We start from the raw sequence: 27,385 nt of genomic DNA on the forward strand, positions 1-27,385 counted from the left end.
TTTCTATTCTTGATAATTAAAATAAATGCAACGCATTAACAGGTAAGGCACGCAACTTTAATCATGAAGCTATTAACCAACCAGCTGTCAAGTTACAATAGCACAGATCTCCTTTCTGTAGAAAAGCAACGACTCCCGCGCGATCCGAACACACGACAATGCAAAGACCAGCCCGACGCCATACCACAGAGCCACGGATCCGCGGGCTGACCTGGCCCGGCCGGCTGCAGTGTCGATAGGTCGCGACCTCATGGCACCGCAGCGCCCAGTCTGCGCTTGGGTCACTTGACCAAGCCTCGGGCGAGGTAAGTCATGTGACCGGTTCGAAGTGAGGGAACCCACACAGAGTCCAGTAGTGAGTGAGATACGGAGCCCCTGGGCATAACCGCGTGCCTGTAGTTAGGGACTTGAACCACCAGCAGGGTCCCGAGGGCCGAAGTTTACACGCGGACAATATAAATAAAGTTTTTATAGTCTATATTACCTATAAAGTTTACATAGTTATCCTACAAAGCTGCACTTGTTTGTGGGCGAGTGGCTGCTGGCGGTGGTGTGGTGGGTCTCGTGATGATGTATGATTGATGCGTTTTATAAGCAAATAAATAAATAATCAGGACACAAGAGACGGGCCAACACAGAAGTGAGAGCAGACTTTGGGTTTGTTGCTTTTCTCACTCTGTTTTTAGCAGGATAGGGGTTGTTTTCCATTGCCGCACAGTTCTTTCAAGCGCTGACGGATTTGTTCAGCCACAGCTTGGCTACGGGCAGGGGAGAAAGAAGGTCGCGAGGTCGTTCACTGGCGCTTCGGAGAAAACAGCTGAGTGCAGTGGTTGCGTGGCGCCGGTGGTCAGCGAATCCCAGCATCTGACAGAACCAAGGAGCTGTTCGTGACCGTTTCCCTCACTCTCTCTAGACCAATGTCAACGGCCAGATATTTCGACCATTGTGTCAAGGCCACAGGTAGGGTTCGCCAACGGACCACCACGGAGGATTTTTGAGAATACGTTTGAGTATCGTCCTACTAAACAAGTGTCATTAGACCTGTCCAAAAAAAACCAACTTTTCGATGGACAAGCTCCCCTGGTGTTTTCCCATTGCTAGATGGCCCAATAGCTAGCACACCGAATTTCAGCCCTCTAGCTAAACCCACGACCCTAGCGCAAGAGCGTCAAAGTTTTCCGGTGCGAAGTACACAGAGAAGGTCATTCTCCGGTGTGAGTCCTGCAGTTGTCGTGTCAGCAGCACTACGCATAAATGTAAAATAATGTGTGGTGAGATCCGTGTCATTGTCTGACACATCGACACATCTTCGCTCGTAAACTCGGCACAGGTGGTCTAACCCGTCTGATTTGTATTGAATAATACATTACCTAGGAATGGTAATGACACAAAACAAAACGACAAACACGAAACAAGTAACAACTGGCAAATCATTATGTCACTTTTCCGAGGTAGGCAGCTTTATCCTACTTTAGATATAAGGTAACCAAAACACAGCGTCTGGTTTCCACTGCTGCTCGTATTTGGTACGAAAGACATATGTTGATGAAACGATAAAACAAATGCATTTCTCAACAGACGATAAACAACCTAAATCACATCTTTTCTGTCACATCACAGCCAATGAAAGACGCACAGCACTGATCAGTCACAGAATCACAGTCTCATGGCCTCAGACGGCGGCTGACAAGGTGGCTTTGCTGTAGTCTGGGTACCGCTGACGGTGCGCCTCCACAACCTGTAGCAGCTCCTGCAGCTCGAAGTCGGAGGTCGTGATGTGGCCGATGAAGTCACTAATGAGCTTTACTCCGCGCTCCGCAGTGTCGTTTGTGACCCGCAGGTGCAGGACGAATGTCGCCAGGCGATCAAAGCCCGGATCACCGTCCCACGGCAGCGGCTTTCGCAGAAATCCCGCGCTGATGCCGAGGACTCCGAACACTGTGCGGGATTCTGGTCCGATGAAGTCATCCAGTTCCAGTGCCTTCACTTGGCCGGCCTCGGTGGGCAGAGTCGGGAGATCGGGCTTGCCCATTCTGGTTGCGGTTGCCTGCTCCGTCGCATACTCGTGTATGACGTCTGCCATCCGCCGTTTCGTTGGAGGATCCACCAGGGAGCTGACCAGCGCCAAGGTAACCAGCTCCTGCGTGAGGTACCAGGTGTGGCGACCGTACACCTCCATTGCCGCCTCCGCTACCCTAGGGTCCACCCTGCGGAGAACGTTGAGGTCCTGGTACCTGCTGAGGTCGCTGACAGCGGCATCCGCAGCTGTTGTGCAGGTGAGCCACTCTTTGACGTAAAAGAGGCAGACAAACACAGCGAACCGCCGCAGCTTGTCGTGCATGTCCTTGGAGATGATGCCCAGCTCCAGTAGCTGATGTCGGAACAAGAACATCTTGATGCCGTAGATGACGTGGGCCATCCAGCGCGCCTTGTGGCAGGCACCCGGTTTCTTGAAGCGCACAGATGCAGCGCCGTTTGCCTCTGTCGAGTCACCGCCCAGAGCTATAACTGCAAGGGACGCAGACTCTTCGTAGTCCGCACGCAACTGCTTCTTCCCACGGATGCAGGCCAGCACTGTCAGCACCTTTGTCGCTTGTTGCTTCAAATCGTCTTCCTCTAGTTGCAGGGTCTCATACTGCGTTTTGTTCAGCTTCGACCAGACATTTTTAAACACTTTGAACAGCTTTGTTTCAGGCGTTTGGTCCTTGCCGAACAGTAATACCCACACAGCCTTAGCGGACAGCTCTTGAATATGGTGTCGACAGGACGTGTACAGCAGCTTCTTGGATAGCTTGGCCTCCAGCCTGATCGCTGCTCCCTTTTCCCAGCCAGTGTTAGATGCGGTCGTATCAAACGACATAGCGCGCACACTGTCTTTCAACTTCCAGTCCTGGATGCACTGCAGGGCCTCGGATGCTTGCGATTCACCGGTTCCATCGCTGATCTTGCGCGCCGATAGAATCTTGCCTTGGTTGCACTGAGATGTGTTGCCTGACACCATGACGGCCAGCCGTTCGCCCTTACCATCTTTATCTTCTAACAGCTTACCGTCCCAATGTATGGTGGAGTCAACAGGCGGTGAGAAGTCTTCTTTAATTCGTTTAGCCTGCTGGTTACGGTTGGCAGATCGCTGGCGCCGCACCGTTGATCGACTGAGCCGGAACTGTTGCAGGTCACCTCCACCGGACTGAATGGCAGCCGCCAGCAGATACGTTGCAGCGCCATCAGTGACCTTGTTCCGGTCTAGTGCACTGGACACTGCGGCGTCCGCGACTCTCTTGGGGAGATGCAGCGTGACACTGCTGCATCGCGACGGCCGACCTACGGGGGCGACGTAGTCAGCATCGTCTTCCACATCCTCTTCTGCCGCGCCCTCGTCTTGTGCCAGTCCTGCGTCCGTGGTGTCGGCTGCGTCAGCTGCACTTTTGGACAGCTGCGGTGCTACTGCTGGAGCTTCTCGCTTCCGCTTCCGGATGACCCTTGCTTTGTAGCTGGTGTCTTCGCAAGCCAGGTGCATCTTACGATCCTTGCGTTGGTCTCGCAGAAATTTCAGGTCCATTTGTTTATCCGCTTTATCCCTGAGCCGATCCTGCTGAATGTCCCGCACGGCGGTTTCGGTTGTCAGGTCACACAGTTTGTTGATGAATGTCTCGAATTGCCGCCTCTTCTTCCTCTCAATCGCAGAATCCCGGTTCCTGCTCTTCTTCAGCCCGGCCCACTGGTTGTGCAGCTTTATGATGACGTCTGTAGCTTTGTCGGGGCGGACAGTTGTAAGCGTTGCAGCAGCGTACAGAGCCAGCGCTTCATCGGCGACCTTGGACGCCAGCCTCCTGATGCTGACGACGCCTACCTCGATTTCCTCCAGGTAGAAGAGCCGTTGTAGACATTCTCTCCTGGTAGGCAGCTGGGTAGGGCGAAACGCCTCAATGGTTTTACCCACGAGCCATATGCTGGCTCTGCTTCGGGATCGGCGTGCTGGATGAGCCTTCCCCGATCTCCTCGGGCTGGTAAACCCAGTTTCTCTGCCGCCTCGAGTGGTCGGCATGGTACGAACGAGTGGCCAGGAACAGTCTGAAAGCGAGAGAAATAAGATGGGTCCATTTCTATTACCGGTATACAAATGAATCCGAAATGTATCTACCAAAAATGAGCACGATTTAATTTGAAAGCGACCATCAATTAAATTATCTATATTAGCTGCTGGGTTACTGCAGCTGTTTTGTGTGAAGATTTTCATGAGAACCCAGCATAGCACAAAACAGAAAGCAGCCCATATTTAAAAGTGAGATGTGGAAATGAAACGACTGAAAATGTCCACTATTCATGCGACAAAACAAATAAGTGCTTTTATCGTTTTTGGTGCATATTTTATGCTGACGGGGCAACATTAAACAAACACACTAACCTCAGTTACGTAGCTGGTAGCGGTGCAGTAGAGTCGGTGGACAAAGCGCTGCGGTGCGGTCGGTGACCGGGGGACAAGTGACCGCGCCGACCGGTCGCGGCTCCCAGGTCAGCGTGGTCACGTGACCCAACCCCTCCGGTAATATGGCGAAGGCGGCACAGGGGCGGCGCGGGGATATAGGTGGGGGGGGGGGGGGGGGAGGGGCGCAGACCATGACACGGATCTCACCACACATTATTTTACATTTATGCGTAGTGCTGCTGACACGACAACTGCAGGACTCACACCGGAGAATGACCTTCTCTGTGTACTTCGCACCGGAAAACTTTGACGCTCTTGCGCTAGGGTCGAGGGTTTAGCTAGAGGGCTGAAATTCGGTGTGCTAGCTATTGGGCCATCTAGCAATGGGAAAACACCAGGGGAGCTTGTCCATCGAAAAGTTAGTTTTTTTTGGACAGGTCTAAAGTGTCATATTTGTTTGTTTAACGATCCAATTCCATATCACTATCAAAGTTTTTCAGGATGCCGGTGAAGAAAGTTCATTCTTCTGCTAGATTGACCTACAACATGCTTTCACTTACATTTTCTTATACAGGTTTTGCTCCGTCCCGCTGCGCTCAATGCCCGCGCGGGGAAAGTTAGCGGGGTTTCACTGTCAGAGGTTGTACCAGTGACAACTGTTTGGCCCTGCGACCGGTCGAAGGTTACCCCGCCCCACCGGGCGCTACCCCCACTCCTGACCAGTTGAAGCCGATACAGCCTCTGACAGCTCAGCGCGGCCAACTCTTCTTGTATGGGCATAATGCTTAGCTGAGTTGAGCAAAGTAGACAAAAACAAATGCAAATTCATACATGATGTGAAAATGACAGAGCAATGAATCTTCCTCTCAGGTATCCTGAACAGCTTAGGTACCGACTTGAATTGTTAAACTAACAAAAATGAAGTCTGTTTAGTAGGGCGACAGCCGAAAGTCTCTTCTGTGGCCCGTCAGACAGCTGAGAGCGCCGGGTCTGCGCGTCGATAAGGGTCATTTGACGCCTTTGTGTGGCTTACTTTGATCCGTCGTGACACTGAGTTGTGTAATTGCGCCTTGTTGCCGGCTGTGAGAGACACATCTCAATATTTCAGAATACTTTTTTCGCTACATATTGTTATTTTGGCATTCAGCTTTCACTGGTAATCGGAAAAAACATGACTATGATTTAATGACTGTCCTGGACAGCCCGTTGAATAAAAGATTTTTACGATTTTACAAAAACGCAATTTCTTAAAAAGGCCATCGAACGATTTCTATATAAAATACTGTTTTGGAATCAGCTCACCGTCAGCTTTCGAACGGTATGTTTCGTTTCTTTGGTGGATGAAATGACTTTCCAACGAGCCGTGCTGGTTCAACCGCCAACGCATTCCACCTATAAAAATAAAACCAGCATAACGCCTTTTGGGGCGACTAACGGAGCGAGCGAGAGGGTGGGCCTTGCACGTGCGAAATCGCGAGGGGTATCTCCAACTGACTTGTGCACAGCACCCCACTAACCGGTCTCTAGCGATGTGCCAAATTTGAGCACAATCGGCCCAGCCGTTCTCGAGATCTGGAAGCGGCACCCTGCACGTGCGGACGTGCAAAATGAGCCCCAACTGACTTTTGCACGGCACCCTGCTAACCGGTCCCTAACCGCGTACCAAATTTGAGCGCAATCGGTCCAGCCGTTCTCGAGATCTGGAATCGACCCCTGCACGTGCGCACGTGCAGCAGCACCCCAACTCTGGCACATGGATAATGGATATGCATTGCCTAGTGGGTGCCTACCTACATGCCAAGTTTCAGCGCAATCGGCCAAGTAGTTACCGAGATATTGCAATAGTTACAAAACTGACACCTCTTCGTTTTGCACGTGCCACGTGCATAATGGGTCACCCACAAGCATCGGAAATAGTCCAATACTTGGTAGAAGGAATGAAACTACCCTACAAAAATTACCGCATGTAAATCGGTCAAGTGGTTGCTGAGATATAAGCATCGCAAAAGCGTGACCACGGCCGGCCGGCCGCTCATACTCAGAAATGTCCGTTATTCTACGTAAGACTTCGCTCGCTTCGCTCGCTCCGTATAATGAGTGGTAAGGCGGCCAGCGCAGCGCGGCGCGTCCCTGACCCAGCCCAACGCGTCTGTGCCGAGCGTGAGGCCAGAGGGATATACTGTACCGCTGAACCTGGGTGTGAGGCGGCGCAGTCTACCGCTCCAGTCAAACGCTGGGCCGTCGGGGGGCGAACATCACTTAGTAGGTGAGTGTACTATGAGACAGGTCGATGAAACAGGTCGTCCCTGTCGTTGGTCACTCCCGCCCGGTGACCCCGATGGTCGTTAAAGGTAGTGTGCCACCTTTGAAAGATTTCCCATTTTATTTTTCCTAGGATAAGAAGCTTCTGTTTTTACCTAATATCGCAAAGAAAATCAAAAATGGGCCTGGAATAGTGCCTTTTTCGCCTAAAAGTTTATCGGTTTTTCGATATGTATAACAACTGTAGTGGGCTGAGCTGTAAACAGGCGTCGGCAACAATCGCGAATGCGGCGCACATGTGACAATAAGCAAAGGTCATTACAGGGTGTTGCAGGTAAATTGGGAATTTTCAGACCTAATTTCAACATGCTATTAATACGGTGAATGAAAACACAGAAAGTTGAAACTTCGCACGTGTGTTGTGTCATGTACGAACAGCCTTGTCACTCGATGTGACCGCCGTCGGCGTCCCGCACCCTCTCGAGACGGCGCCGGAAAACGGAGCACGCGCGCCGGGCCTCGTCCTGGTCAATGGTGCTGACTGCCTTCCTGATGGCCTTCTTCAGGTCAGAAACGTTGGCAGGAGTGGTCGAGTTGGCCTTTTGTTCTACCACGCCCCACATCCAAAAGTCGCATGGATTCAAGTCAGGCGAGTTGGAGGGCCATATGTCCTTGGGTACATATAGGGGGATCCTCTGGCTCAGGAAATCTTGCACCCTCTGGGAAGCATGTGCTGGGACGGAGTCTTGCACCAGCATGACTTTGCTCAAGTCATAGTATTTCATCATCCAGGGGATGAGAGACTCCTTCAGGATGGTCAAATACGCGTCAGTGTCGATCATCACACCAGCAGGCATGCAATTGGGCGGCATTATGCGGCCATCACTTGCGACGGCCCCGAACACCATTACTGATGCCGTATTTTTGCCTTTCATCACGGGAGCCACTTTATCAGGGCTGTAGGCGATAGCCCGCGAGTTCCTGCGGTTGGCGACCTCTTCTACGATGAACTTTTTCTCATCGACAAATACTCTGACGTCACTCCCGAGGTGCTTGAGGAGATTGAGGACCTTCGGTGCCCTCTCCCTTCGTATCGCTCTTGCTGGTTCGGTCAGGAGGCTTCGTCGTTTTCTGGTAAACGACTTCATCCCGAGGTCCTCTCTCACGGCTCTGCTGATGGTGCTCTTGCTCACGTGACGGGCACGCGCAAGCTTGTTCATCGAGGTCCTCGGTTTGGCCTGTATCGAGCGTTTCAAGCCGCTCAGGAATGTTGGTGTCCGTTTTCGGTCACTGCGAGGTGTGTGAGAACGTCGAGCGACATCCCCTCCAGCTCCTACAGTCGGGATAGTTCGGTACACGGTAGACTTTGGGTACCCAGTTAAACTTATTTTGTCCTTCGCGCTCTGTCCGGCGCGAACTAACTCACCAATCGTTTCCCTCCGACGCTGCTCCATGACTGCGCGATATGTTAGGATTAAAATTTCAATATCAAATGAAAAACAATTGTTGAAATTATATTGTGTCAAATTTCCATGATGTTCCTCCGCATACCAAATTTTTTGTAAGGTCATGAACTTAGTCCCAATTTATCTGCAACACCCTGTATAGAGTTACGACGTACGGGAATGAGTTATCAGCTGTCTAATCGTAGACAACACAATGTCGAGCCTTAAACTGTAAGCCTGTATTAGTATTGTTTCTTTTATTTGGCTGTCGAACATTATTTATGGTTTGAAATATGATTTTATGTAAAATAATTGATATGAAAAAGCCGTCTCTTAAGTTAAGACCCCATTTCACCACACGCAAGTGGCAGAAATGACAATGATCAGCTGACACATTTTTCTTGGCCGAAGTCAGAGCGCGCGGCCCGACGCACCACCACCGCACCACAAAGTATGAGCAGAAGCCGCGCCCAAAGCCAGGGCCCCGGTAACGTGAGGTAGCCGAGTTGGGGCAGCGTGCGCTGACCCAAGCCGGGGCCGCAGCTTTGGGCGCGGTCTACCGCATCCCCGCGGGCAGCCCCGGGCTATCACATGACACCGGGAGGACGCGCGGCCCCGGCTTGGGTCAACGCACGCTGCCCCGACTCGGCTACCTCACGTTACCGGGGCCCTGGCTTTGGGCGCGGTCTACCGCACCACCTAACAGGCGTGTTCGAAACCGCAGGAGATGATGATGAACGGGTTTATCGAAACTTGATTGGATGAGCATATCAGTAATAGCGATTTCAGTGTGTGCAGTTATTGTTCATAGTGGTGTGAAATGTGGTTGGGGTACGACCGACAACCCGTCGGGGCGAATTTCGCACTGGGGTACTCAAAATTTGAAGAATTTAAGACGTTTCCATGAGTTTTGAAGGTATGGATAAGTTCTAAAAATCCGGTTCTCCTTATCTGGGCCATTAACTCCATACGGTCCAGGAAAGCTGGCACACTACCTTTAATGCCCGGTGACCTCAACCTGTGGTCGTTAAACCGCGCCCCGTTGAGGTCTGGCAGGTTTCAGGTCCTGTCGGGGGAGGGCGGGGGGGGGGGGGTGCCAAAGGGCCCCAGTCGTATCTCTGGAACTAATAGTCGGATCGGGAAAATTCAAACAGCATTCAAAAGGGCTTGTCAAGATGCACCAGATACAGTATCGATTGCTTCAATATTTGATCCGTGACGTCACAGGGAGATCAAATAAGGTTAAATCTGTCCAATTTTCTATAATGATGAGCAGTCGGTTCTAAAAAGAGAAATCTAGGCTTCTAAAATGGGTCTGAATATGATGCATATCTTGGATCTAACAGGTGGACAGTCAACTGAATGGATGATGACCTATCATCTCACAAAGGTGGTCAGCCTCGACCAATAAAAAAAACGTAAATGCGTGTTACGTACGAAACGTCATGCTGGATTATTAATTTTCGAGTCGTTATTAAAGTATGACATTCATATGAAGCCACATAAACCTCATTGGCCAATTTTGTTTGCCATATGACGTCACAGGAAGGTCAAAAAGGTCAAATTGTACCGAGTTACATTGGCAAACATTTTATTGCAAAAAGTGACTTATCATGTAAAAAAGGCATCAACAGTCGTATTTAGTCGGCAAAAGATGGATTAGTGTCATAGATACGGCTCTAAACTAATTTTAAGTACAAATGCTGAAAACAATGTGACGTCATCATACTAGTCCCTATATTTTCAAGTCTTTCAAATGGCTAAACCTATCTCTGGGATGAAAGCAGTAAGCTGATCTCTGATATGTAATCCGGTATGCTTAAAATTTCTTCAAATTACCAAAACATTTATAAAAAATCTAAATTTTGAGCTTGAAAACCTCAAGATCTTGAGTTTTTTATTTTAGAAACTAAGGATATCAATTTTGTTTGCCATGGTTTTGTATGTATACATAAATTACAAAAATTACAAATACATAAAAAATACAAAAATTCAACCTATACCTAGGTTGAATTTTTGAGTCACTAGGTTGATTCTGATTTTCCGCAAGTTTTTTCTTTTCCGACCAAAAATGACCGAACACGACCTCACTTTGACATTAACAGTCATGGCCTCATGACCTGAGCTCATGACCTGAGATGACCATAGGAGGACTTGCGCAAAATTGATGTTCGGAGAGGTACTGAAAACGGCGAGTCAACATTTGCGGTCGTTTGTGAGTTATCGGCAAAAGCCTCAGGGGGGGGGGGCCTTTGCCCCCATCGGGTCGCGGGGTAATGCTCGCGGACCTGTGGTTAGTGTCTGGGGGCCTGTGGTTGTTAATGCTCGTTGACCTGTGGTCAGTGCCCGGTGACCGGCGCGGAGACCGCCCACGCCCTGGTTGCGACCTTCCGGCGTATTGGTCTAATTGTATAACATGCGGTGTTACGATTTTTCGGTGTGAATCACCATCCGAAATTCCGAATTCTTATTTGTAAGTCCAGGAAAATAAATACCTACATAATACTTATGCTGTGCACTGTTTAACCCTATTAGTGGCAGGCTCCTGGATGCCCCTATTAGTGGCAGGGGGGGGGGGCTGTTTACGACCCCCCCCCCTGATATCTCGAGATCTAACCCGCGACCGCCTGGGGGGGGGTCGGATCCGACCCCCCCCTCCGTTTTTCTTGAATAACTCATGAACCACTTTCGCTATCTACTTGAAACTTGGCATACCTTCTCCCCCATCAATTTGACGTCTCCTGTGCAATTTTTAAGAAAAAAATTCCAAAAATTTTTGAGATATATCGATTTTAGTGATGTAACTACATGGCGTTTTTAGTCAAAAAGTGGTAAATGTTTAAAAAATCGCCAAAAATCAGGGTTTGAAGCAAATTGCAAATTAAGGACATCAAAAGACGCAGCTCAACGAGTTCTTTAAAATGGCTATCTCGGATTTTGCATAAAATGCGTTTTTCACCCCTAAAAATTCAAAAAACTATATTTTTTGGAAAACAGCTAATAAAATCCAAAATTTTGGGAATTTCCAAAAAACCGGAATATATGTTGTAGAGCTCTATTAGTACATTAGATGCCCCAAATTTCAACTTTCTATCTTGATTTTTGACCCCCAAATTGTAAAAAATAGCTCCAACATGCATAGGGCATGGTGACGTCATAAGCATTTTCGTGAATTAGAGGCACTTCTGAACATCGCATGTGAAAACAAATGGCACCACTAGATTCCTGGGACAAAGCTCGTCTAGAAAAGTGCATTTTTATGTCAAAAATAAAAAGTTGAAAAATTGACCTTTTTTCTTAGCCCTCGTTTTGTTATGTATAGTATAAACGATTTTTTATGCTTTCAATGCACACTTATCACCAGCACAGTGACTTGGGGTCACATATAACCATTACCATCGGATTCGGCATGAAAAATAAGCCATAAAACATGTGTCGCACGCCCATGTAGCAGAAAGTGAAAACCGTGACCTTTCGTGACCTGACCTGACCTTGACCTGTACTTAGTATGACCCCTATACGCACATGGTACCTTCACTAGGCCTTTGAGGTCATTTTTGGTGAGTTTCGAGCAGCAGCTATCGATTCCGCTGTCCGTAAGCCGATTCATGCAAAACCCCTGAATTTGACCTTTGACCTGACCTTGACCCGAAAGTTGACCTCAATCTTAAAATCTTAAGAGTGCTTTGAGAAGGTCTCGTAGAGACCTTTCGAACGCCGCCTCGCGGGGCTCGATACGACCATTGGTTCTCGAGATAACAGGGGGGGGGGGTCGGATCCGACCCCCCCCCAGGCTGTCGTGGGTACGGAAATAGCCCAGGCGGTGCCGGGCTAACGGCCGATTTTCAAAATTCAAACGGCATTAGATTTCGCTCAACGTGATCTACATTTCCAAAAAATAAAAATTAAAAAATGTCAATAGGGGGTTAGAGGGGGGTAAAAACGGGCAAATTGCAGATACATTTTAGACTGTTTATCACGGCCAGGTTTCTGAACCAATCTTAACGCAACTTTTGCCGATCGATAGAGAATGAACCAGGAATTCACATGGATCCTAAAAATATGCATTTTCAAAAATCATAGGCGGATACAGATCATTGAGATTGGGGGTACACAAAAAGTATAGTAAATAAGGTTTTTGTTGGTACTGTTTCTAAAAAGGGTGGTAATGGTCTTGTTATGTTACAATTTTCTTATGAGAGAACGACTACAATTGTATTGGTCATGCATAGGCGGTGTCAGGGCACCTATTAGTGGTGTCAATTTCAGAAAATGTGTGTCCAATGTCCGTCCAATGTCCAATACTTACGTCGACTGTCCGTCCAAAAATGTCCAAACCAGCCATTTGTCCAAAGATGTCCGACACCTACGCAATAGTTTACACTCAACACTGTTATTTAATTTGCTTTTGATGTACGATTACCAGCTCAAAAGTGTTAATCATATCGAAAGCTGAGTTTTATAATAGCCAATCAATGTTAAACACGATTACTTTATAAAAATGTTGAGGTGTAGCAAGCGATTGTCCAAAGTTGTCCAAAGCCCGCTGTCATTGTCCAACCGAATTCGGAATTGGACATTGGACAAAATCGGAATTCCGAAAATTCAAGTTCCGATTGACACCATTAGCACCTATGTTGGGAGGTAAAACATAACCCCCTTTTTGGACGCCTGGATCCGCCTATTATAGCAAAAAGTGTCAAAAGAGGATGCACAATAACTTTGTATATGTTATCACATGATACCTTTCATTCACTGCTCGTAAAACTGGTGCATACAGTTATAATACATCAGCATCGTGATCTTCGCCCAAATGACTCGCTTCACGAATAGGACCCCCCAATTCCCAGTGCTCTGGAGCCGCCCCTGATAAAGTTATGAACTTGAAATTTTCAGGGAATGTGCCCAATTTAGTTTTAGGAACAGTCAGAAAATTTCAGCATCGTAGCTTTAGCAGTTTCGGAGATATTCCCGAAAAACCTGAGGGGTGGATGAAAACAACCCCCCTGCCACTAATAAGGTTAACAATTTACCCCTCGTAAAACTTTCACTAGCATAGTCTTTCGATCGCCTAAACTGCCCTTTTGACTGCTGAGAGTGCTGAGCTGGCCTTCACCCTTGCTCATGCCGCTTCGTTTAAGTCAATCAATTCAGCAAAATCAATCATCATATTCCCTGAGGGAGATTTGATTTGAGGAGCTGTTTGACAGTAGCCTGGGCTGATCAGAGATGATTACTGAACGATCAAGGTGACCTGATCCAGTCACAGCGCTGAACTGAGACAGCGCATATGAACTCAGTGGGGTACGTTTATGCTTATACTTCCCAGAGTTATACCTAGCTGTTCCATAGTGGAGGGATAGCCAGCCGGCCGTGCCCCTCAGACAGTCGTTGGACTAGCTGCAGTAGCAAACCCTATCAAAATATTTGCCGATGCGTCCTGGTGCTGGGATCTTTCAGAAACATCTGCATCATTGGTGCCTGCTTTTAATGATTATCATTGTCAGCTGTTTTAAGGCATTCATCAGGCTCATTTAACTCTGAAAGACTTTAGATTTGAGTTACCGACTACCCTGCAGGCACCAGGCCATTGGTAGTCACATGCGGCTGACACAACACAGCCCCGTGCGACCATACAAACATATAGTACACACAAACTCCGGTCAGACAATACCGGGAACAAATGTGCTTCCATGGACACCGCTGATCCACTCTGATCCGGAGCAGTGCTCGCTGTAAACGTCAAACGTGGTGGCAGGCGAGTCGTAATCAGGCCCCTCAGGACCGCTTCCTTGATTGACTTGGGCTTTTTTTTGACAGAATGTTGACCTCACCCATAAATATTGATTGCTTGATCGCAAATGACTAACCAGGCATTTTAACGACTTGTGTTGTGTTGTGTCGTTCGTTAGGTCACAGCGAACACCTGCAGCCGGCCACGGCTTTTGAGGGCGAGGTGACGGTCGGGGGCACGGCTTTGGCTCTCTACTCCGGCCTGTTCGCCTACGCTGGCTGGAACTTTCTCAACTTCGTCACCGAGGAACTGCAAAACCCATACAGGTGAGGAGCACTGACTCGGGTGAAAATCAACTGTAATTAACATCTTTCAGTAAGCATTTCATGGCGGCTGTTTATGGAGATGGCGGCCGATAAAATAAACGTTGAACTAGCTTATTTTATCCTGAATCTTACAAAACATGACGAAGGTAAGTAGTTATCATTTATCGAATTCATTTACTATGCCAGGCACATAAAATGAAATGAGTGAAACTCGCCAGGCAGTTCGGGGCCCAAACACCGCTCCCAACAGAGCCCACTCTTCTGTAAGGCATGGTTAACATCGCAATGCTGCAGTTTTGCCATGCCACCTGTTCTTCTATCAGTATATGAATTGCAATTATTCATGGAGATCCGGTTTGAGCAGTGCTTTGAGGCCTCATGTTAGTGGTGCATTCTCGTGTAACTTGACCGGGGATCCGTCGCAGAAAAGGGGCGACCAGCTAATCTGTGGAATGGCCGCAGCTGTGTGTATGCGTTGGGCTTCACACGAATGTGATGGCTTCCCGTAGACTTTACGGGTTCCCCCTAGAGCAGCGCAGCTGCCCGCTTGGAGTCGAAAAGCATCACCTCTTTTCGACGCTGCCATGACGGCTCCCTAAGCCGTCGTATTGGTCTAATTGTAAAACATGCGGTAAAACACTTCGAGGCTCGTTCAACGTCCTGCCCTCCTTAGGTCGGAGAGGTTCAAGTTAGGTCGAAGGAGAGATGTGATAGGTCAGTGATAGGAGATGTGATAGGAGACACGAACACGGCCGACATATTCACTGAACAAAGTCGAAATCTGCGCGAGAAGTACCGAATAAATTGGAACTATAATGCGTCCTTAATTGGGACTCAAGTTCAAAAATGGACGACACTTTCTAGGACTTCGGTAGAAAACAAACGTTTCTAAAAAGGTAGAGCAACATGCGGGAATACCTTTGGTTACCCAAGAAAAATACAAAGACAGGTTGCACATTTTGACTTTCGGGCAGCACCAAGCTGCATCATCTTTGTATTTGCTGCCTTGGGCTAAAAAGAAGAAGAAGAAGATATTGTACGTTTAACTCGCTGCTATTTCTTTATTTATAATCACTGTTATTTCTTCGTTTATGTAGATGAAACAATAGAGATCACCTATACGTCCCGTAAGTTGGCATTTAAACGACTATACTAGCAATGCTTTAGGTGTAAGAGATACGGCTGAGACCTATGATGAGATCAAGATTACTTTACTACTCGATGAGCTTATCATGCTCTTATGCGATAATGTACCAGATAAAAGTAATTCGTTTACTAGATAAATATCTAGACATATACATTAAATGCAGTCGCCAGTGTGATGCAGAGAAGCTGACACATTGTGCAACTCCCCTGTGCGCTGCACCCACCGCTCCTCATTGTGTCACCGCGTGTCACTTGGCGGCGCCGGCACAGTGTTTACGGGGCCGCTGGCCAGGCCGTGTCATCCGATATACCTGCGCCCGGACACAGAGCAGACGGGATGACCGTCTGGGTGGCCGCGCGGCGCCACCTAATGAGACCGCCTGAGGCCCCATTCAGCGACACCGAGCAGCAACACGGCGGGCTCGATGGTGACGACTGACGAGGCATTAACATGCTAATGCGGGTCTCATTGATCTGTAGCTTTAGCGGATATACGATAATGTCGCCGAATGTGATTCCGTGCATCACGTGAAAATAATGTCATCTAGTTATAATCTAGTGTAACATTCCATGACATCGGCATTGACATTGCACAGCGCTTCCAGGCCTCCAGTTGCTATTTAAACATCTTAAATCATCCGTTTTAGATATATGACAGCAGGCAAGTGGGACCACCACATTGTAGTCATAACAAATGATCTATGGTCTTTAATGCGCCTTGCTATGAGCGGAAGTGGTAACATGAAATGTAATATCATTTGCATGCATCACTAAACGTTCTTGTTTAGTGATGTGACTGCTCTGACCTCTGTCACCGCTAAACTGCATTGTAGCGTGTATCTAACTATGTACAGGTCTCGGGGGTTTTAGCGGTAGGTTTTGCACCTAGAAAATTTTGTGTACTTCAGGCTATAGGTATCCTCGTCGTCTTAAGCTTTTAAGTCTTGAAGATGCGATCGACTTGTTGGTTCACAAGCCGGCCATGATCGTGTAAAATGGCTTCATCGTAGATCGATTAGTTTCTGAGATATAAACGGAAATGTTAAAGTGCAAAACCTACCGCTTTATCTCGCGAGAGCCGTAGGGGAGAGTGGGGCACATTCGTGCAAAAAATGGATAAACCCATATATCTGTTCTTTGGTTAGTGCAATGGCAAAATTGTTGATTGTAGTATGGAAAGGAACTATTGCAGATAGTTTTCCTCTTTAAAAGTTATCCTATAAAATTATTGCTTCCATTAGAAAAAATGACATTTATTAACTCTGAACATTTGCACGAAACTGCCCCACCTATGGGGCACATTCGTTCAAGAGATGGGGCACTTCCGTTCACCCGGCAAAATTCGAGAAATTACCGGGCATTACCAGAAATTTACCAAAGGAAATTGGCAGGTGGTCATTTCACTTGATTCCTTTCGACAAGAATGCATTGCACAACAAATGTAGAAAGAATGGGCTGGCCAACAAGAATGTGCCAACTGCCGGCCTCCCTGACCTCGCCAAGTTCGCGTGAATTGCTCGTCACGACGTCGCAAGCAGTCGAGACTGAGTCAGGCGAGCGTCATTAGAGAAACCTACTACAGATAAAGTCATAAATCGCAAAAACTAAAAAAAAAATATGCACGAATGTGCCCCCAGGCAGTGCGTACACGAACCTGCCCCACAACGTTATTAGTAATATATTTCAAAATTTCTTTTTGAAAAAATGACACTTTTTCAACAAACAAGTTTGCAGCAGTTCCGTGAATAGAGTGGGCTTCTTCACCCCCAATTTTGAAAAGCTGAACCACATTTCCGAGTCAGGATCACGAAAATGGATGATATGAGAAAAGTTTGGAAAGCTCACGAATATTACAAATTTGCGTTTTTATCAAGCATGACAGCAGGTACAGTGTTGTCTTCTACGGTGAACGAAGGGCGGCAATGATAGACATATTTCCATAATTTACCTTGAGCTCGTGCAGTCACTCGTGTTCCCATAAACTGCTGAAAACGAATGTGCCCCATGCACGAATGTGCCCCACTCTCCCCTACATACCTACTTCTATGAGTATCTATGTGACCTTTCCCAGTGTAAATAGCCATTTGAGTCTTCGAAATCCAGACCTATATGTGTAGTTATTTCACGATGAAACGTCCAGTTTTTTACGCTCTTCCGGTATAAGGAGACGATTTCACAGCCGGAAGGATGATGGGAATAAGGGGGAGACATTGGTCTGGGCGGGCACCCTGGTGACCCGTCGGGGCTCAGCCCTTCACGTGGACAGGCCAACAGCCACTGCACCCGGCTACGAGCCTGCTCCTGGGTGGAGCTACCCGCATGGGATAAAGGTGAACGTCCAGCCCAGATCTTAGGGTTGAGGTGTGGAGGAGAAGGACTTTTGAGCATCCTGAGGATGGGAACGTCGGAACGGACGTCAAGTGATGCAATTAACGTTGGCCTTGAATACAGAAAATGGAAGAAACGAGCTACGTACCAGCAAAACAAAAAAGCCTCGAAATGATTTTCACGCTTTCTTATCACGCTCCTATCCCTAAATCATACGGATCACCTAAAGGCGCGGGAACCGGGGGGCAGGTTGCCCCTCACCTCTGGGGCCGTGGGGGTGGTGCCCCCACATTTTTGAGACGGAATACCGCACTTTTTTGTATGTAGGTACCTAAATGTTTTCTTTTTTTGTTGACAAAGGCAAAGCCAAGGGATGAAAAATAAGCATGGCCTAAAGCCCGTGAGAAAACTAGATTTGGGGGTACCCTAGGTTGATCTCTATCATGGTGTGCCCCCCCCCCCCAGTCTTGAAAGTAGCATCCGGGCCCCTGCCCTAAATCATCTGATTTCATCCCTAATCCTCGCCTATAGCCGTGCGGCGTGCCTACGTCCCTCGCACTCCATGCCGCGAGATATGCAGCCTTCAGCCTGAATTAGCTTCTGGCGTCAGTTGTGCTGCAGTGCACACAAACCGGAAATCACCAGTTTGCCGGAGAATCTGCCAATGGCAGGTCAGGGAAGGCGTGCGCCGGCGACTGGCCGCCACGTGCTCGACACATGCTGGGCGGCGCCCAATTAGTCTTGTCGTTGCGTCACAGCCGTCTGAGCGGTGGGTGTGGGGCGCGGTCTGTCAGATCCCGCCGCCAGTGGTGACTCGCCTGCCCAGCGCTCGCTGGCGGGCCTCCAAACGGCAGTGGGAGGAGACTGTGCGGTGCACGCTCCGTGCAGCGGTCCCGGGGGTTAATGGTCTTATTATGCTGCCGCTCCCGTTATCGCCGGACGACCGCGCCATTTAACCCCGCCTGGTATATGCCACCGTGGTGCCATCCTGTCGGCCAGGCTCTGGAATTACTTCAGATCTACAACTTCCAAAGCTGGAGTCTGAAGTAATGCGGCACGTGTTCATTGTCATCATGATTACGCCTGTATTATAATAGCATGTCAGTCGATATCAGACATAAGCCCATGAATAAAGTACCGCCCTGTCACCACCCAGTACGCGCTGTGGTGGGATGGTTATTAGTCAATCATGTACTGATGGCATGTCGGTGCCGACTTCCGGCAGGAACCTGCCTCGCGCCATCGGCATGGCCATGCCCATCGTGACGCTGGTATACGTGGCCGCCAACGTAGCCTACTTCTCCGTGGTCTCGCCGAAGGAAATGCTCGCCTCCCCAGCCGTGGCAGTGGTGAGTGTGTACATCTGAATCCACTCTCTGAAATACATGCTCCAAAAAATATGGCTCGAATAGTACTTGTCTGCTAAGTACCTACTGACAGTTCGGTTTGAGCCTGAGTCCCAGAAACTCAGTGGGAAGTAAACACCTCGAGATGACGTAGCAGGATAGTTATGCTCCGCAGGAACATGAAACGCAAACTTCAGATATTGCGTGGGCATAAACATTGTGTCGTGACCTCAAGCTACTTTTACCGTAAATATATTATTTGTTGCTAAAGCTAGCTTCACCAAACGGGGAAAATGAATCAGACTTGCATTTGACGCATTGAGGGCACAAATTAAATAATGAATTATCTAATTGCAGCATTTATGAGGGCATGTGTATTACCCTGTAGCTTCAGCCCTGCCCAAATAAAGTTGCAGTCTGCTGCGATGTCTGGGATCATGGCACTGTCCCGATTGTAACTTCCACTTTCCCCACCCTCAGTCGTTTGGCGACAAGACGTTCGGCGTGATGGCCTGGTGCGTGCCCGTCTTCGTGGCCCTCTCCACCTTCGGCAGCGTCAACGGCATCATCTTCACGTCGTCGAGGCTGTTCTTTGTGGGCGCCCAGGAGGGCCAGCTGCCCGCCCTGCTGTCGTTCGTGCACACGGAGCGCGGCACGCCCGTTCCGGCGCTGCTGACACTGGTGAGGGACCCCACACACGGCCTTGGAGAGGCCAAGTTGGTCGAAAGTCTCGCTGTTGATTCTTATATACTTCAGCCATGCATAACACATTGAATCATTTTAGTGCCGTTTTGTTAGCCAATATCCATGTTCGCCATGTTTGCCTAAAAGAAAAGAAGTTACTGCGTGAATCGTAAAGCAGGGTTACCTAATATTACATTTCATTTCATGTATTTTACATTTCACGGAACAATAATGCTTCAATAGCGTTACGTCCACGGTGTTGTTACCTCGCCGCCCGCCTGTGTCCTGACGCGGCGCGTCCCGCACCCGTTCTCAGTACGGCCTATCTCTGGTGATGGTGGCGCTCGGCGACAATGTATTCCAGCTCATCGACTACGTATCGTTTGTGCTGTGGTCGATGGTGGGCGGTGCCGTGGCCGGCCAGCTCTGGTGGAGGTGGGTGCGGTAGCGGTTCCCGGGAGAGCTCTTAGCTAGAGACCGGAAACACCCATTGGTGGCTGTTTACAAGTGCTGACAACTCGCATCAGCATCGCTATGTTTTGGGTGTATCAAGACTCTATTATTTCTTAACTCATTGGCACCATAATCTGTGATAAAATATAGGGTATTCTTTTCTTTGATGAACAGGGATGAAGCTGAAAGCATCTCGGATGAAGTGTTGCCATTTTCAGCTGCAACACTCTACATTCTTTCGTGGCTTTGAGACCGTTCAATGTGACAGGATAATTTTGCATTCAATCTTGAGATCCCGTTTTAATGCAGCGTTTTTCTACCCTCCCTGACAGATACAAGAAACCGGATCTTATTCGTCCGATCAAGTTCAACATCATCATCCCGATCGTGTTCTTCTGCGTCTGCGTGTTTCTGGTGGCAGTGCCGCTGATCGTTCAGCCATTCAACGCCGGTCAGTACCCACGCTGGGAACGCGTCATGTTGTGTGACAGGCCTTGAAGCATAACTTTCTTGTGATAACAAAATGATAAACTGAAATATTCACCAATAAATGGGTGTATAGGTAATGACCCGCCGGGATGCGCTATCAAACTCCAATAAACAAACAACAAAATTATCAATAATCATGGATGATAAAATACCAGTATAACGCCTTTTGGGGCGACTAACGGAGCGAGCGAGAGGGTGGGCCTTGCACGTGCGAAATTGCGAGGGGGTACCTCCAACTGACTTGTGCACGGCACCCTACTAACTGGTCTCTAGCGCTGTGTCAAATTTGGGCACAATCGGCCCAGCCGTTCTCGAGATCTGGAAGCGGTACCCTGCACGTGCGCACGTGCAAAATGGGTCCCAACTGACTTGTGCACGGCACCCTACTAACCGGTCCCTATCTATGTACCAAATTTGAGCGCAATCGGTCCAGCCGTTCCCGAGATCTGGAAACGACCCCTGCACGTGCGCACGTGCAGCAGCACCCCAACTCTGGCACATGGATATGCAGTGCCTAGTGGGTGCCTACCTACATGCCAACTTTCAGCGCAATCGGCCAAGTGGTTACCGAGATATTGCAACAATTACAAAAGTGACACCTCTTCGTTTTGCACGTGGCACGTGCATAAGGGGTCACCCACATGAATCGGGAATAGTCCAATACTTGGTAGAAGGAATGAAGCTACCCTACAAAAATTACCGCGTGTAAATCGGTCAAGTGGTTGCTGAGATATAAGCCTCGCAAAAGCGTGACCACGGCCGGCCGGCCGGCCGGCCGGCCGGCCGGCCGCTCATACTCAGAAATTTCCGTTAATCTAAGGAAAGACTACGCTCGCTTCGCTCGCTCCGTAATCATATTTAAAATTTAAAGCTTATCTTTCTATATGTTGCGCCAGGATGTCGAATTTCCTTTTCCATAAACGCTCCTTAACTTCATTTTCTGTCCAGCTCCGGGCTCAGAGGCCGGGCGTGGGTGTCGCGTAAACGTCTACGACGCAAGATATATTGCTGCATTTGATTTGTATATCAGCAATGAATTATTTCTACGCATTTACCTTCATCGTCGTTTATGCCGAATTTGAATGTTTGTAGTTTTGTAACGCTTAATGCCAGAAGTTTTAAAATAATAAATACCCATCCAAATTTGCCAGACTTCACTCTCAGCATGATGACCCTTTGTTTTCCGCTCATTGAGGCTGGCTGCTCATGCGATCAGTGACGTTTTCATGGCCTTTTTGCAGGAATGGGTGCGCTGATCGCCCTCTCTGGCATTCCCGTCTACCTGGTCGGTGTCAAGTGGACGAACAAGCCCAAGTGGCTCCTGCAAGCCGACCGTGAGTTCAGTAACAGCAACAACATTTCGAATCATAGTCCATTTTGACCGTGAATAACATTTAGGTACTTGCTATTTGATAGCATGGTGACGAAAATTTTGAAAACATTGGTCTGCCTCCCAGTAAGGCACCGTACAAAATAAATTGAGGCCTGCATTTTCATCCTGAAAGCATCATTTAAACCATATGACACGGCTTGTTGGAGACAACAAAATGCATAGACCGTTGCATCGAATGTTGCACCGTAATATACAGTAACAGAGGTGCAATTTTGCACGATTTACCAAAAAGCCGGTTCTTTCTCTTTCTCACGCAACAAAGTTGTGGCCCCGTTCCTCCATCTCCGACTTAGATGACCTACGGTGGGAGGCACTCATTCATGCCATGATTTGTGCCCACAGACCGGATAACGAAAGCCTTGCAAAAGCTGCTGATGGTCGCTCCGCAGCGTGAGGACAAGCCGGAGCCGCTGCTTCCCATGGACGAGAAGCCGGTGCCGACCTGAGTCAGCGTCTGAGCGCCGCGACGAAACCGACGCATCTGTCCGCATATCTCATACCGGCGATCGAATGGCCAAGGCGCACGACCACAACTTATTTCAGCGCAACGGTTCTATTAAAGCGTGGACGATCGCTATGTTTAGTGCCATTGGATGTGTTCAACCTGTGTTCAAATGGTCATCAGCGTGGTGCCAGTCTTCTGCTTAATGTGTTCATATCGTGAGCTGGTTCTAAGCAATCTATCTTACAACCTTAGGGAAGTCCCAGTTTTAGCGGCACCGACATAGGGTTTTGTCCTATTCGCATTTTACCATTTGCTTTCCGTGGGCTGTGACCTTCACCTAGAGGATCATGAATGCCTATTATCAGATTTTTTACTCCATGGAGCGCGCTGTTTTTTTACATAGAAAGCTTAAACTAGAAATACGTCGTCATCAACCAACAAACAGCACGATTTCCGCCTTGAACATATTCAAACCGAAGAGTTACTTTTCTAAACCCATGTTAAAATCATATTCAGCTCACTCAATTTTAAAATCTAGCACAAAATTGGTGTGCTCTGATTACGGTCACAACTTGAGCGATTTAAGACGTCTCACATACAGGCAACAACATGGGGGAACTTCTGGAAACGCTTGAATGTTTCTCATGCTTGAGTCATGTTCACGACATGACTCTGCAAAGGTCTGCAGAGTCATGTCGATGCAAAGGTCTGCAGCAGGTCAGAAAATTATTGCACTTTCCAAAAGTCAAGTAATTTTCTTCAGCCGTTTCTAAACAGTATTCTTGCGCACGAAAGTAATGCCACGTTCTTCTCATATGTGACGTGTCGACTTGAAGTATGGTGAATAATGCCTTTAATTGACCTTTAATTGACATCAATTCGAAAATATTTACTCGGTACAGAATTATGTTACTTTTTTCGCAGGCAATCAGTTGCCTGAATAGGTAGGCTGTGCCGCATGGCACGGGCCGAGTTCACAGTTCAATCCTGTGACCCAATGCTCACCATAGCCACACTTAATTGCGCGATGAACGGTGCAACTTAGCGTTTTATTCAACTGATACCTTCTGAGGAGTGGAACATCATTCTGTAAGTAACTATATTATATACAATGCTTAGTTTTTCTCGCAGCAAACTCGTGACAAGGCTGATTTCTGCTTTCAAATCTTTGTTTCTTTTTTAGGAATCTTGAAAATGGAATATGCTATTTGTATAAGATATGTAATGCGAAAACTAACAGAAAGATCCAAATTCATTTGCGTATTGGGTCCCCTGGCCCGATGGGTGTCGTTGCTGTTTCGCTCCCCCGTGGAATTTGATTGAGAAGTATCTATCGGGTGTGCAGCTGGCGCTACTGGCGCCGGATCGCCCATCCGTGCGACTCAGTGCAGAACACTCACCGTGTCCTGATAGTCAGCCTTGCAACGGGAGCGTATTAACCTTAGATGTGCTTGTATGTATATACGCTGCTGACACTAGCCTATACAGGGACTTGTAAGAGGACCCGGTTTCCATAACAAAGTGGAAAACTCGTGAGGCTTACGGACCTCTGCATGACATCTATGTCATATTCTGCACCCAAGGGACCAATCGAAGCCTCGTGGCTGCCTTCCCATGCTATAGCTGTCATGTGCTGCGTCATCAGTCGAGCCCCGTTTGTTCGGGCTGGACTGGACGTGGCCGTTTCATATAGCCCGGGGTGGGCGCCACCTACTGCCGAATTTCGGCAACGGTTGGACTGTGTCCACCAAGATCTATGTATCGGTCGCAGAACGTCTGCGCTGACCCCGGTGTGCAAAGTCACCTTAAAGGGACATGTTCATCTTGACAAAGTGAAGGTACTGAGTGCTAGTGCTGAAACACAGATATAATATATGGAAATTGCTAATCCAGCTACATTAACTGCTCAGTCGACATGGCTGTCGAAATAATATGTAGGTATGCTGCAAACAACGCACTAAAATTCCTGTATGGGCGCTGACTTTATATCAGCATAGACAAATACGTGGTTTACGAGTGGCTTGCGTCTCATTTGACTGATTTACAAGCTTTGTTTTATTTATTACTGGCATGTGAAAAAATGTACTTTTTTATTAAGATGCTTTCTAATAAAGGGAATCCCATCACGGCCGCTGCAAGAAATAATTGGCTGAACTGCAGCGGCTGCATAACATCTTTTTTACTTAACGATGATTTTATCATTTATGTGGTTCGTTGATGTGCATCCCGCCTTCAATTCGAACTTCAAACAGTTCTAATGATGATGATCTTGCCTCCTGCCCAAATTATTTTTGCTATTAAAGGGACCCTCCCACCTTAACATTAGATTTGAGTTGAGATAGCCAAAATGGGGTCCCTGGCTCACAATTACCGGTTTCGGCACTCACAACATCAAGAAATGCCTTAAATCGGAAATATTGAATTTCAAAATTGCAGCATTTTGATTCAGAGGGGCTAATGCATAGGTATACCCCTCTGAATGTGTGACGTCAGCGCAGATATCTAACGATTTTTAAATGTTTGACTAAAACGTTTTGTAGCACGCGGTGGTATATGCTGCTTTGCGCGCAACAAATGCCGCACTTTCAAATAAAGTCGCTATAGGAACAGCGGAGATCCCAAAAAGTAAACAAAAGTAAAAGTCTAATATCTTGAAAACCGGTGAATATTTTTCGATGAAATTTGGTAGATATTCGTTTTTGCTCTTTCTGAACCGAGCGACATCACTTTCATGCCAATTCATTTACTTTTTTGAAGGTGGGAGGGTCCCTTTAAGCTTTTTCCGGACATGTTCAGAAGCATGCTCACATCTTGCAGTGAGAGTAATAGCTAACTGGCAGCCCTAATCGCTATCCGACAATGTTCAGACGAGTGACTTCGAATCATGGGGCGCGGATCAGCCTGATCGGTCCGAGGGGATCAAATATCCAATGTCAACTCCATTTCTCCATGTTGAAGGTGAACATGTCCTTTTAAGCCCCTAGCGCCCCAGATGTCAGTGTAGCGCCAGTCTATGTGTAACGTCCTTTATGTATGGGTGCATGGTTGCCTGCAGTTGAGGGAAACTTCTGTTTGGTGACCAGACGAAGAGGCCTGTTACGCCCAGTGAAGGAAACAGAGTAAGCATATGGAGCCAAAATTTGCAACACAAATGCAGCTCCTATTATTTGAAACATGAATTATTTTCCTTTTAAGAATATACAATTCAGAGATGCACAGATAGGATTTAGTTTGTGGAACCTGTCCACTTCATAAAATCGTCAACTGATTACTTTGGAGTTTGGTGAGCTGATTGTTGCGAACTTTTATCCGGTGTAATTAGGAGCGGGGTATGCTTTCTATTGGCATTTATGTACTATACGCCTTATGTGAGGATTTCTTTAACTAATGAGAAAAAAACATTAGAAGAAACTTTAGAATATGGGTGTTCTCAACAGAATAATCAACATTTTCGGCTCCTATTTTGTCACAAAATATAATGTTGGTATGGTCTTCTGGCCTGTAGGGCTTTAGTTTAAAGTTTTATGATGTGTTTATTTTTGCCGGTTCCGTTTTGTGGCTGAAGGGGTGCAGCATAAGTGGTCTTGTGCTTGTCCGTGCGTGTGGTCTCACATCAGTATAGGTATTATACTATGAGCGCTATTTTGAGCCGCGTCGGCGGATTTGGTTGGTGTTCGAGCCTCTTGTGTCTCCTGCTTCATTGTTTTATTAGATTGCTGTTATTGTAAATACTTAAGCTTCCACTGTCGATTTACCTATGCGAGTTGATGTTACGTTTCCGGATATATTTTTTTTTGCGTATGCCTCGCAACCATAGATGTCTTAACCATTAATTGTTCATTCAACACGCTTAATGTTCCGACATCGCATTAAAGTTAAATCAGTTTTTATGTTCAGCGCTCGTAAATAAAGCAGCAATGTAAAATAAAGGAACAATGGTGTTATGAATTCGATTGGGTTTCCTATCGCATTCGCGGTCCAACACAACACTCGTTGACGGCTGAAGATGTGCTCGCTGCTGCCAGGAAGAGGGCGGTCAGTTCCTGCCCCCGGAACCACTCGTAGAATAACTGCCCGGGTTCGGACGTGGCCGCCGGCCCAGCACGGTCACATGTGGCCGACACATGTCCCTGGGCGGCTGCGGCTGAGCACCGGCTGGCCGGAAGGGATGGCACAAACGGTGGATAAACAAAACACGCGTCTGAACTCAGTCGGACAGAACATCCATCCTGACGAAAATCACATCAGAAGTTAAAGAATCACAGCACAGCTCAGCCAACATTTCTAAGCAAGGGAGAAATTCGTCACAAATTTATACGGAACGAGCGGTTTTCTTTGAGAATATTTTTTTGAGGGGGGGGGGGGGGGTCTGTTCAGGCTCTTTCGGCCTGAACAGACCATCGCAGAGCTACATGGCATATTAGGATATCCCATGTAGGGATATCAGGGGCATTGGGCTGTGCGGGAAACCGACAGTGATCCCGGGGGCGAGACCGTCCCAGTGCAGTGGGACCGGATTGCCCCGTTGGGACAGTCCGCCCGCCTCCCAAACGGTCATCCCGGAGAGGATTATAACCCGCGCCCCACTGGGGGGGGCTATTTATAGCCCCCCTCCCGTTTTTCTGCAATAACTTCCAAACCGCTTGACGGATCGACGCCAAACTTTCAGTACCTTCGGCTGCATCAATTTGACACCTTGTGTCAAAATTTGAACTTCGTAGCTACCATAGGTCGGCCGGAAATGACGTCAGAGTGACGTCATGTTCGTCCGATTTCGACGCAAAACATTGAACCACGGCAATCGCTCCCAAGAGCTCAGTTTTTAAGCCAGATCCAATTTCTTTGCATGAAAGGACTCAGAATTGACCGCGCTATCAAACTGCTATCTCGGATTTTCAAAATTTTGAA

The 27,385-nt window shown here is 47.8% G+C and overlaps 1 protein-coding gene across 1 annotated transcript in view; it reads left to right on the top strand.

Moving 5' to 3' along the window:
- LOC122377429 (large neutral amino acids transporter small subunit 1-like) overlaps positions 1–24,524 on the top strand; it is a 37,929-nt gene extending 13,405 nt beyond the window's left edge. The window contains exons 3-9 of the mRNA XM_043357454.1: positions 14,046–14,193; positions 18,893–19,016; positions 19,494–19,694; positions 20,014–20,132; positions 20,483–20,601; positions 21,881–21,973; positions 22,375–24,524. Coding sequence (XP_043213389.1) covers positions 14,046–14,193; positions 18,893–19,016; positions 19,494–19,694; positions 20,014–20,132; positions 20,483–20,601; positions 21,881–21,973; positions 22,375–22,478 — 908 coding nt within the window. The 3' untranslated portion in view covers positions 22,479–24,524. The remainder of the gene's footprint in view (positions 1–14,045; positions 14,194–18,892; positions 19,017–19,493; positions 19,695–20,013; positions 20,133–20,482; positions 20,602–21,880; positions 21,974–22,374) is intronic.
- Positions 24,525–27,385: the final 2,861 nt, after the last annotated feature.

The sequence above is a fragment of the Amphibalanus amphitrite genome, unplaced genomic scaffold (assembly GCF_019059575.1).
Source record: "Amphibalanus amphitrite isolate SeventyFive unplaced genomic scaffold, NRLGWU_Aamphi_draft 000044F_arrow, whole genome shotgun sequence".
NCBI classification, from domain to species: domain Eukaryota; kingdom Metazoa; phylum Arthropoda; class Thecostraca; order Balanomorpha; family Balanidae; genus Amphibalanus; species Amphibalanus amphitrite.